Source organism: Accipiter gentilis, chromosome 31 (genome assembly GCF_929443795.1).
Source record: "Accipiter gentilis chromosome 31, bAccGen1.1, whole genome shotgun sequence".
Taxonomy (NCBI): Eukaryota; Metazoa; Chordata; class Aves; order Accipitriformes; family Accipitridae; genus Astur; species Astur gentilis.
Genome location: NC_064910.1, coordinates 19,945,194 through 19,957,291, shown reverse-complemented (window position 1 = coordinate 19,957,291; position 12,098 = coordinate 19,945,194). Strand labels below are relative to the sequence as shown.

The window sequence follows — 12,098 nt, the reverse complement described above, 5'->3', positions numbered from 1 at the left end:
CTTTAAAAGGTTGAAGCCCAAATACGCATAAACTGCTATGCCCTCTCCCAAACATGGCCTTTCACTGTTAAGCATGTACATAGACATGAGGGAATTCCCTTCTGAAAATGTGACACCTAGGAGGGTACCGCTTTACAAATTCTCCTCTCTCAGTCTTTACAGATAAAAGGTAAAACCCCTAAATAGTTGCAACTAAGTTCTACAAAAAATACTTTAGAAAAGAATGTTAAAATTAAAAAAATGCTGCAAAGTAAATCACACTGTTTAGGAAAAAAAATCATATAATTATATATTAATATAAGAGTTTTACTTCTATTTAGTTATGACACTGTATTGTTTTGCACTCATCCATACAGACTCTTCTGCTGAACTTCTATTGTTCCTACCCATCCAGCTTACTGGACCTCATCGCTAGAAGGCTCTTATACCATAATACCACAATTTAGCTGGAGATCTTAAGAATAAGGACAAAAATAATTTTATCTATAACTGGTTTATTTTGTAGGCAAAAATGTCACTAACTTTTTGATCAAACACAGCAGATATAATTTAGTGTATTATTTCCCCCAGTTATACTATAAGCTACAATGTATAGCAGCTATGAAGTTAAAAGGAGCTTAGCACATACATGAAAAGGTGTAAGTATATATTGATTGCACTGCCTTAAATATCCATGTCATTTGGCAATATTATGAAAAACATCAATAAAACTAATCAAACAAATAAAAAAACACATTACATTTCTCCCAAATTGTACATCCAGGGGCTGCTTTACAGGTCTGGTTGCAACAGAGAAACTTCCCGTTGATGAAGAATCCTTTATGGTACTTGTTTAGTAAATCAGAATTGTCTTTAATTTCTGGAAAGCACAAAGAAACCAAAGAGAACATGACAGGCTGCACAATGGGAATGTTCCTTATGATCAATAGAGTCTGCTGCACCAAACCATGGAACCCCAGTCAGCTTACCGACTTCTAGCTCTAGACACATATCCTGGTCACGTTTTTTATCTCTATACCATATTCCTCTATGCAAAATCAAGTCTGAAATCCATACCCCCCCTATTTCTTTGAGAAAGAAACCTGAGTGTCAAGGAGATACAGTACAATCCAATGAAACACCCAAAGCCAAAACAGGGCCCAACAGCTGTGATTCAAATCCATTCATCTTACAAAGATTTCACTATCAATAATAAAACTAATTAAACATTTTCATATATCAAAATATGCTGAGTATTTTCCTAGATCTATCTACTGTAAGAAAATCATATTCACTGTTACTCAATACACCATATGGTAAATCTAAACTAACATTTATCTGTTAAAATACAGTTCTTATTTAAGCACATCAAAAGGGAACACCATCACAGAAATATTTATTTTATATCTGAAGCACTGCTTTACTCTAGAAAAATAGCACCAGTAGTATCCCTGTGCTAGTGATACACTAGTTCTGTAAGCTGTAATAGTAGTTTGGTTTCAAAAGGTATCTAGAAGAAATGTAGAAGGAGTAGAGTCAGACTTTAAAATTGGTTGTCTCAGGACAGGTTTTCAGTTGTGCTGCAGTAAGGTAGTGTAAACCCAAGATTGCTGAATGTGCAACAGTGCTGCAGAAGGATCAGGACACCCCTTCGTGACAAGTGCTTTTTATATACTTTTAAAAAGGCTTGTAAGCAGTTGAATATTGGTGCTATTATTTGTCTCATGACCATCACAAAATATATCACTTTATGCAAGCTTACTTGCATTTTAAAAAGTCTTTTATTTTATTTTAAAAAGTCTTACCGAAAATCTTGGTTTCTAGAAGGGCCAGTGTAGTTTGCCTAATGCTTCTGGTCCACATTCTTCATAACTTTGCTAAATTAATTGACATACCCTTATTTCTGTGTATGCAAAGGGAGTCACAACCAGAGAGGTAACTCATACACAGGCTTACAAGTAAAACTGGGCAGGATATTTGTTCACAGCCCATTATAGATTGCCTATTTTTGTTCCTACAATGGCCAGCATGTGTGAGGGTTGCCCTATTCAATGTGAGGTTTTTGCCTTCACTGGGGTTACACAGGGATGTAGTTTTCTGCTTATAACTTACACTTTGCATGACTCTGATTCTGCTTCATTGAATACAATAGAAATTTCCTTGGAAAAAAAAGGAGGAAAATACAAAGGAAAAAGCACTAGCAGTATTGGTTATCAAAATGGCATTCACGCAGGTAAGAGCTATACTAGCCACATAAAGAATGGTTGTGCTCTATTAATCTGCATCAGTAAAGGCTGAACATATGACAAAGATTAAAAAATGCCCATGAAAAATAAACCCCAAAAGCTTTATTTTGGCTTATTTCTCACTGAAACCTTCAGCCTTTAAAATTTCTAACCCATTCTTGAAAATACCGTGCATTTCAACCAGGCAGTACTGAAGTAAGAAAGACACTAAAAACAAGTGACAAAGAGTGGCACAAAGTGATGAGGCAGGAGCATTTTCCTATCTCGCCTCACGTTATTTGAATATTTTTGTACACAAAGGAATAGTGTTACCTTTATGCAAAGCTGCAAGCCACCGCTCCCGGCTCTCTTCATTAGTGGCATAGACATAAAGAAGTCCACCCTTGTACACAACCTGGAAAAGGTTGGGAAAGACAGCATGGTGAGAGTCTACTGCCTGAAAGCATGTTGCTATGCAGGAGGGGAAAAGAGCTGGGCATGGGAACCAAAAGAATAGGCTTTGTGGAGCCACATCAGACTCCCACAACTCACTAATATTTCTCGGAGGTCATGTATATAATGTATTTAATGTATTTTTTATGTGCACTACAGGGACTTCATCCCCTTCTGTGGTACATAAAAGTTCTGATCAGGCAGGGGCACCCTGATTGGCAAATCCTCTGGTGTTGAGTAACCAGGTGGCCTTTGCTAAGTGTGTGTACCAATGTTTGAAGGTTCCATCCCCCATTGCTTTCAATGTAGTCCATTGTATCATTCGATTTTCCCAGAAGCTGGTGTATGATAGGGGATGTGATACACCCACTCAATGCCATGCTCTTTGGCCCAGGTGTCTATGAGGTTGTTTCGGAAATGAGTCCCGTTGTCTGACTCAGTTCTTTCTGGGATACCATGTCACCATAAAACTTGCTTTTCAAGGCCCAGGATAGTGTTCTGGGCAGTGGCATGGGGCACAGGACACGTTCCCAGACATCCAGTGGTTGCTTCCACCATTGTAAGCACATGGCGCTTGCCTTGGCTGGTTTGTGGGAGTGTGATATAGTCAATCTGCCAGGCTTCCCCATATTGATATTTCAGCCATCACCCTCCATACCACAGGGGCTTTAACTGCTTGGCTTGCTTAATTGCAGCACATGTTTCACATTCATGGATAATCTGTGCAATGGCACCAACAGTCAGGTCCACCCCTCAATCATGAGCCCATCTATATGTTGCATCTCTTCCCTGATGGCCTGAGGTGTCATGGCCCCACCGAGCCATAAATAGCTCACCCTTATGTTGCCAGTCCAGGTCCACCTGAGCCACTTCAGTCTTGGTGGCCTGATCCACCTGTTCGTTGTTTCGATGTTCTTCAGTGGCCCGACCCTTGGGTACGTGAGCATCTACACGACGTACTTTCACAACCAGATTCTCTAGCCGGGACGCAATATCTTGCCACAGTGTGGCAGCCCAAATGGGTTTACCTCGGCGCTGCCAGTTGCTCTGCTTCCATTGCTGTAACCACCCCCACAGGGCATTTGCCACCATCCATGAGTCAGTATAGAGATAGACCACTGGCCACTTTTCTCTTTCAGCAATGTCTAACGCTAGAACGCTAGCTGGATGGCTTTCACCTCTGCAAAATGACTCGATTCACCTTCTCCTTCAGCAGTTTCTGCGACTTGTCATGTAGGACTCCACACAGCAGCCTTCCATCTCCAAAGTTTTCCTACAATGTGACAAGATCCATCAGTGAACAGGGCATATTGCTGGCAGTTTATTATACTGTGGGGCCTCTTCAGCACTCCTCCTCTGGTGACATTTCAAAATCTTTTCCTTCTGGCCAGTCCGTGATCACTTCTAAAATTCCTGGGCGACTGGGGTTTCCTATGCGAGCCCGCTGTGTGATCAGTGCGATCCACTTACTCCACGTGGCGTCAGTCGCGTGATGTGTAGAGGAGACCCTCCCTTTGAACACCCAGCCCAGCACTGGCAGTCGGGGTGCTAAGAGGAGCTGTGTCTCAGTACCAACCACTTCTGAGGCAGCTCGAACTCCTTCATACGCTGCCAAGATCTCTTTTTCAGCTGGAGTATAGTGAGCCTTGGATCCTTGATATCCCCGACTCCAAAACTCCAGGGGTCGGTCTTGGGTCTCCCCCGGTGTTTTCTGCCAGACACTCCAGGTAGGGCCATTCGCCCCCGCTGTGGTGTAGGGCACAATTTTAAAATCTTGTCCTGCCCAGACTGGTCCAAGGGCTACTGCATGAACAATCTCCCCTTTAATTTGTTCAAAGGCTTGTTGTTGCTCAGGGCCCCTTTTAAAATTGTTCTTCTTCTGGGTCACTTGATAGAGATGGCTTACAATCAGACTGTAATTCGGAATACACATTCTGCAAAAACACACAACACCTAAGAAAGCCTGTGTTTCCTTTTTATTAGTCAGTGAAGACATAGCTGCTATTTTGTTGATCACATCCATTGGGATCTGATGACATCCGCCTTGCCATTTTATTCCTAAAAACTGGATCTCCTGTGCAGGTCCCTTGACCTTACTTTCTTTTATGGCAAAACCGGCTTTCAGAAGGATTTGAATTATTTTATTCCCTTTCTCGAAGACTTCTTCTGCTGTGTTGCCTCATATGATGATGTCATCAATGTATTGCAGGTGTTCCAGAGCTTCACCCTTCTCCAGTGCAGTCTGGATTAGTCCGTGGAAAATGGTGGGGCTGTGTTTCCACCCCTGGGGCAGCTGATTCCAGATGTACTGGATGCCCTTCCAAGTAAAAGCAAACTGTGGGCTGCACTCTGCTGTCAGAGGGATTGAGAAAAATGCATTAGCAATGTCAATTGTAGCATACCACTTGGCTGCCTTTGACACCAGTCTGTATTGAAGTTCTAGTATGTCCGGCATAGCAGCACTCAGCGGCGGCGTGACTTCATTCAGGTCATGGTGGTCTACTGTTAGTCTCCATTCTCCACTAGACTTTCACGCTGGCCATGTGGGGCTGCTAAAAGGTGATCGAGTTTTGCTGATCACTCCTTGGCTCTCCAGTTGGCGAATCGGGTTATCATGGGAATCAGCGAGTCTCACTTGGTGCGATATTGGCACCGGTGCACTGCTGTGATAGCAATTGGCTTTTGTTGTTCTTTGACCCTCAGCAACCCCACAACCAAAGGGTCCTCCGAGAGACCAGGCAAGGTGGACAGCTGTTCAGTTTCCTCCATTTCCAAGGCAGCTATACCAAAAGCCCAGCAATACCCCTTTGGGTCCTTAAAATACCCTCTCCTGAGATAGTCTAGACCAAGGATGCACAGAGCCTCTGGAGCAGTCACAATGGGGTGTTTCTGCTGCTCATTCCCAATTAGGCTTGCTTCAGCCTCCAATACAGTTAGCTGATGGGATCCCCTGTCACACCAGAAATACAGATGGGTTCTGCCCCTTTACAACCTGATGGCATTGGGGTACACTGTGCACCAGTGTCTACTAGAGCCTTATACTCCTGTGGGTCTGACGTGCCAGGCCATCGAATCCACACAGTCCGATAAACCCAGTTGTCCCTTTCCTCCACCTGGCTGGAGGCAGGACCCCTCTAATCTTGGTCAGAGTATTCATTACTCACTTCTTGTAAAAATGACTTAGAAGTCCCTTCAAGAGGATCAGAAGTAATATCAGCCCTTATACTCTGTCTGGAATCTGGAGCGGCTTTTTTCCTGTAAGAATCCCCTTTTGTGGTTGTTTTTCCTTGCAACTCGGACCCATGCATCTAGGGTCGAGGTAGGTTTTCCATCCCACTTCCTCATGTCCTCTCCATGGTCATGCAGGTAAAACCACATGCCTGGCACCCCATGGTCTATATTCTCTCTCTTGAGCAGAGGAACCATCGCTCCTAATAGCTCAGATACTGGTCATATAGGTGGGCAATATGACTTTTGGATCAGTTTGATAAGTTTTTCGGACTTTTTGGACAGTTTTTCCACAGGCTTGTAAGGACAAAGAGAGATTTTCTTCGTATTGGTGGAGCTGGTAAGCCATTTCATCCACTATCAGTGCCTCTTAGTCTTTCAAGGTCAATACTGCCAACGGGTTGGCAGCCGATGATAGCGCACTCCGTACAAACTTCTGCCATGTGGGTTGTGTGCATTGAACTTCATCTGGATGTCTGGGTAACTGTGGGTTGTCTGGGTCATAATAAACCAACTCTAGCATGACTAATTCCCTCAGGTACTGGATACCTCTCCATGGTGGTCCACTTGCCTGGTTGACATATAACATCTTCCTTGAAGGGGTACCTTTACTTCATGCTTGACAGGAGTTGCCTCCAGAGGCTGAGGACTTGTGTCCCTTTCCCAATTGCCTTGTCAATGCCACCTTCCCTAGAAAGTGATCCCAGCTGCTTGGCTTCCCTACCCTCTGATTCCAGGCTTCTAGCCCCATTGTCCCAGCATCAGAGCAGCCAGGTGATAATGAGCTCACCTGGACACCGGCTGAAATCTTTTCACATATCCTGCAGCTCACTCAGGGATAGGAATCAGATGATTACCTCTGGTTCTGCCACTTCCTCCTCCTGTTCTCGAGATGAGCCTGGTTGACCTTCATCCCTTACTAAGTGAACTGATTTTTTTTTATATTTCTTCTTCTGTATAGGGGCGACTGATGCTGGCACAGGTTGGTTCCCTGGTTCAGCTGCAGCATCAGCTGCACAGGTTGGAGTTGCCGCAGTGTCTGTTGGTCTCTTTCACCTCCCTTCCCCCTGAGGGTGCTGCATAATATCCAGCAGTGTTTGGTAGATACTGGCCAGAGCCCAGCACAGTGTGGTAAGTTGTGCCTCTTTGGAATAGCCACAGCATTTTCCTTTCAAATATTCTATCACTTTATCAGGGTCCTGTAGCTGTTTAGGAGTGAAGTTCCAAACCACTGGGGGTGAGAAGTTCTCGAGATACCTGCCCATATTCTCCCACATGCCAAGCCATCTGTGATTATCCAGCCTCGGGGCAGATCTCTACGTGATATTCTTAAACAGTTGTTTAACCTTAAACAAGACCTGGAAAACACTCAGGAGACATAGCAATAGGAACATGCTGGTTTGAACATCCCAAGGATATTCAAAATTGTCAAGAGCTATTGTAATTTTCCTGGAGGAGAAGGGGAAGGTGAAGAAATGTGTCTTCCGCATGGATTTCCAATGAGAAAAGGTAAAATGTGTAATTATTAATAGTTTCTGAAAGATGGCTCCCAAAGTATGGAGATGACGGCATTGCTGAATACAAATACCAGATTAGTTTCATAACCAGCAATTCCATTGTCTCATAAGCCAGTGTTACAAAGTACAACAGCATGATAACTTTAGCCCAGTTCCCACAGGTGATAAACAGCACAACAGGGAGCATTTACTGCAAGTAAGGTGTTACAAAACAGAACTTTAAGAAAAAGCATGCCAACTTTGAAAGCAAATAAATCAACATTGTGACCCACAATTATTGAACTAATTTAATGAATGCTTATAACAAATTAGTTCTAATGTGTTCCAGTCAGATTTGTTGTTATCTCAACCTGTCAAGCCCCACGTTAGGCACCAGAAAGGACTGTCGTGGTTTAACCCCAGCGGGCAACTAAGCACCAGGCAGTTGATCGCTTACTTCCCACCCACCCAGTGGGAGGGGTGAGAGGATAGAAAAAAAGTAAATCTCGTGGGTTGAGATAAAGACAGTTTAATAGGTCGGAAAGGAAGAAAATAGTAATAATGATGATAATAATAATAATAAAATGACAATAATAAAAAGAATTGGAATATACAAAACAAGTGATGCACAATACAATTGCTCACCCCTCACTGACTGATGCCCAGTTAGTTCCCGAGCAGCGATATGCACCCCCCAGCCAACTCCCCCCAGTTTATATACTGGTCATGATGTCATATAGTATGGAATATCCCTTCGGCCAGTTTGGGTCAGCTGTCCTGGCTGTGTCCTGTGCCAACTTCTTGTGCCCCTCCAGCCTTCTTGCTGGCTGGGCATGAGAAGCTGAAAAATCCTTGACTTCATATAAACACTACTTAGCAACAACTGAAAACATCAGTGTGTTATCAACATTCTTCTCACATTAAATCCAAAACATAACACTATAGCAGCTACTAGAAAGAAAATTAACTCTATCCCAGCTGAAACCAGGAGAGCTTGTTTTCAGCCTACCTTCCTCTAGCTTTGTTTGTTCCCTACCTAATAATTACTAACATCTGCTTTGCTTTTTGGATCATGTTTAGTACTGGGCTGACTCTGTGTGTGCCTGCGTTAGGTCAGGGTTTCATTTCCCTTGTGTACATTGCTTTTCAGTCATCTGCACTGAATTTCAAATGCCACTTTATTGCTTTTGTTTGTTAGACTGAAGAGCTCTTGTTATTAAATGCATACTCCCACTGGTAAGTATACATGACTGATCAATTTGCTTCCTGTCTCCTTATTTAGTTAAATGGTGGAGCCCTGCGAGCCTTTCTCTTTAACATGTTATCCATCCAATCTATTAGTCATTGTCAAGTCTTTCCTTTGACCTCTCTTCAGTTTACAACATCTTTCTTCAATTATAGTCACCAGAACTAGACACAATATTCTCCTGGTGATCGCAGTAGTGTCAAATCACATTGAGTGCTTTCGCTCAATATGTGCCCCCTTCCATGTCCAAGGATGCCATTAGCTCCTTCGGCCACAGCATCACACTGGGAATTTATGTTCAGCTATCATGGCCTTAAAGTCCTCTTTAGAGATACTGTTCCCCAGAACAGCATCCCCCATCCTATAACTAGCATACACTCTTTTCCCCACTTAACTGAATTATGCATTCCTGACACAAATACACTCATTTAACATAAATGTGTTATTCAGTGCCACAAATCTGGGGGAGGGAGAAGGGAAAGGAAGACTGGAATGACACCTAGGATCAACCAGGCAGTGAAATATTAAGTGTGTGTCATGAGGTTGCCCTTGGGCATGGCAATTATTGCAGGGTCATGAATTAACGCACTATTCAGCAACCCTGTTATTCACTCTAGCAGCCTGCCAGTGGCACTGCAAAAGGGGATCTGTGGGCACTTCTCACATCTGCATGTCCCACTGCCCATAGAATTGAGATTGATGGAGGCTCTAGGAGGAACCTGAGCTGGGCAATTGAAGCAGGTGAAAGGCAGCAAAGCTGAAGTTATGGTTTTCTCATCACATTTAGTTTTTAAACATGTGTAGTGCTTTGTGCAGCTGCATCTTCTGATACAAGGCATAGCCTTGGATCTCCTGACAGTGGCACATTTGAATTGCAATCAGGCAGTCAGGGGTCAAATCCTGCACTTGGTATTGAAGCCAAAAAAAAGAAGTGGAAAGAGACAGTAAGAATTAAAATGAGAATTTTTAAGTGCTTAATTCTTCCTTAAAATAAGTGATAATCACATAGTGTAGTGACCTATGTATTCCAGATAATATTAAAGCAAATATCTGATAGACCTTTGAACATAAAAAAACCAAGACTTGATCTAAATTCTATCACAGTCAATTCAAAGTATTTCAGCAAAGTCACAATTTCAAGTAATAGGGACTGATTTTCTATTTGCCGTAAATATCAGTAGCACTCAGCAGTAACAGGTATCACCACTTCGGATAGGAACAGTAGGTGTAGCCTTAGGATGGCTGGCAGGCATATTTAATGAAATGCAAATGAAACAGATTTCATGGCTAACCTGAAAAGGATATTGTCTTGCAGGAGGTGTTGATTCCTCAAGATTCACTGTCTCAACACATCGGATTTTCTCAATCTCAATTGATCCCCTTTTGCTTCCTTTTTTCTAAGAGTGAAAAAACACAGCCAACTGTAAACTAATGTTAACACAATATAAAGTATTCTAGTTTGATGATTTTGTACAATTTTGTGTTTCAAGCTGTATAAGCCATAGCTTCAGGTTTGTTAAACTTTAAAAGAAAGGTAGGAAAAAAACCTCCTTGGTGACCTATCTGCATCTAATATATTGATCAAATTAAATTTTAAGTCAGTGACAATAATTATGGGACACAGCCCTACATCTGAGAAAGCATCCGCTGCAACTGAAGGAGTACAGAGCAGAAGGGGGGGGCTAGCAGGAAAAGAAGGAGGAATTAAGAGAAAAACACCTTAAGTGCAAACCAGAAGCCTAGCTGTGGCCTTCATAATTTTGTTAAGGTAATGGAGCTTATTCTCACTGAGCTTCCCTGCAGTTTTGTAATGGGGTGTAACTCACAGGAGGAGTCCAAATGTAAGAAAAGGAGCAAAAACTTTAAAATAAGTTGCCTGAGACATATAGTTCCATTCCCAACAGGAGATCTTCTCAGTAAAAAGCCACCCTTTTGTGATATACAGTCACTCCTTAGGAAACAAGGATAGTTTAAACATCTGCTTTGTGCAGCTGAGGGATGAGATTCTGAACTAACCATGTCTCGTACAAGTAACTTCTGAAGCCAGTTATTTACATCAGTTCAGAGGGAAACCTGAGCAAGGAAAACATCCCTATTCAAGGCAATGTGTAAATATATGCCAATGTTAATTACTTGCTTAAGTTCATTTTGGAAGGACACAAACAGATGCTCAATGGTAAGCACAACAGTAAGAGTTGTTCTGAATAGAGACACTCTTAAGCCTGCAGCTAAGTGTTTTTCTGAACTGAAACTAGGGTTTGATACCTCATAATTCTACTCAAAACAAAGTACACCTGTTGTTCTAAGATAACATCTAATCAGGTTTCACAGAATAAAACCAGAGGAATAAGGTGACACTGGAAAATCTTAGAAGAGTTTACTTAAAAAAATTATGTCTTACCCCTTTGTCATATTCATAATAAGAAAGGCTTGCTTTCGTCAGAACAAACAACCTTTTCTTGTAGTTAATTGGTGATATTTTTTTCTTCTGTTGTGACTTCTTTAAAAGAAGTTCTTCTAGAATTGTTTTCTTCTCCATTATATATTTCCCTAAAAGAACATCATAGTTACTTTTATTACTACTATTAATAAACATAACAACACCAACTATAGAAATAACTGTAATAACAAATACATTGAGCCATTGCCCTTTATGTTTTATAAAATTTTCTAGTAATATATGGTTACAAAGCATGTGTTTAATACTGCTTAAACAAATGAGGTTGTTAAGCTTATTCACTCGATAAAAACAATCATAGTATACAAAAATTAAGCTACAGATATACTGTAGTTCTAAACAAGGTGTCTCTGTTACTTTATTGTCTGAGGAGCTCTCCTTTTAAAGCCATGCACCCTTTCTGGCAAAGAGCACAGGCTGCTTTACGCACAGATGTATTACATCTGCAGCATAACATGGAAGTCATTACAGCAGCAGAGAGAACGACAACAAAAAGAAAACACTTCTATTTACAGACCAGAAAAACATACCTAGTGCTGACAAGTGTGTTCCCTGAACTGGAAATTTCCCATTTCTTTCTTTCAACTGAAACAAATACATGTTTATGGAACAGTGACATGTAGAAAAGATCAAAAAGTAAAACTGTTCTTGCACCGCATATATATACATATATACTTATATCTATGTATTTTTTCTTAGCCTGGATAATCATACAGTAGAAAATGCCAAGAAGGATGAGATCCATCATATTTCTATAGTTTTGTGTGTTTCAGGTTATCTTACCCAAATGTGAAGAAAGCAGGTCACATCCTTTGCCTTATACGTTCTGGAGCTCCAAAGGGAAGTGTTGTGCTAAGCAACCCACTTTGCTATGTCCCTGTTCACTACAGAGAGCCCAGCAGAATGAGAAAATTTGCATGACGCTTATCACACCCACTTGATCTAACCACTGAAACCTACTCGAACCCAGAAAAAAACAAATATCTAGTAGGAACAGTCTGAAGAGGAAAGGA

General features: G+C 41.7%; 1 protein-coding gene across 1 annotated transcript in view; it reads right to left on the bottom strand.

Annotated features, from left to right (window-relative positions):
• Positions 1-11,166, bottom strand: part of BMX (BMX non-receptor tyrosine kinase) — a 36,387-nt gene extending 25,221 nt beyond the window's left edge. Inside the window, exons 1-4 of the mRNA XM_049834150.1 lie at positions 11,029-11,166; positions 9,920-10,024; positions 2,538-2,619; positions 740-859 (exon numbers count right to left, since the gene is read on the bottom strand). Coding sequence (XP_049690107.1) covers positions 740-859; positions 2,538-2,619; positions 9,920-10,024; positions 11,029-11,166 — 445 coding nt within the window. The remainder of the gene's footprint in view (positions 1-739; positions 860-2,537; positions 2,620-9,919; positions 10,025-11,028) is intronic.
• Between the last annotated feature and the right edge of the window lie 932 nt (positions 11,167-12,098).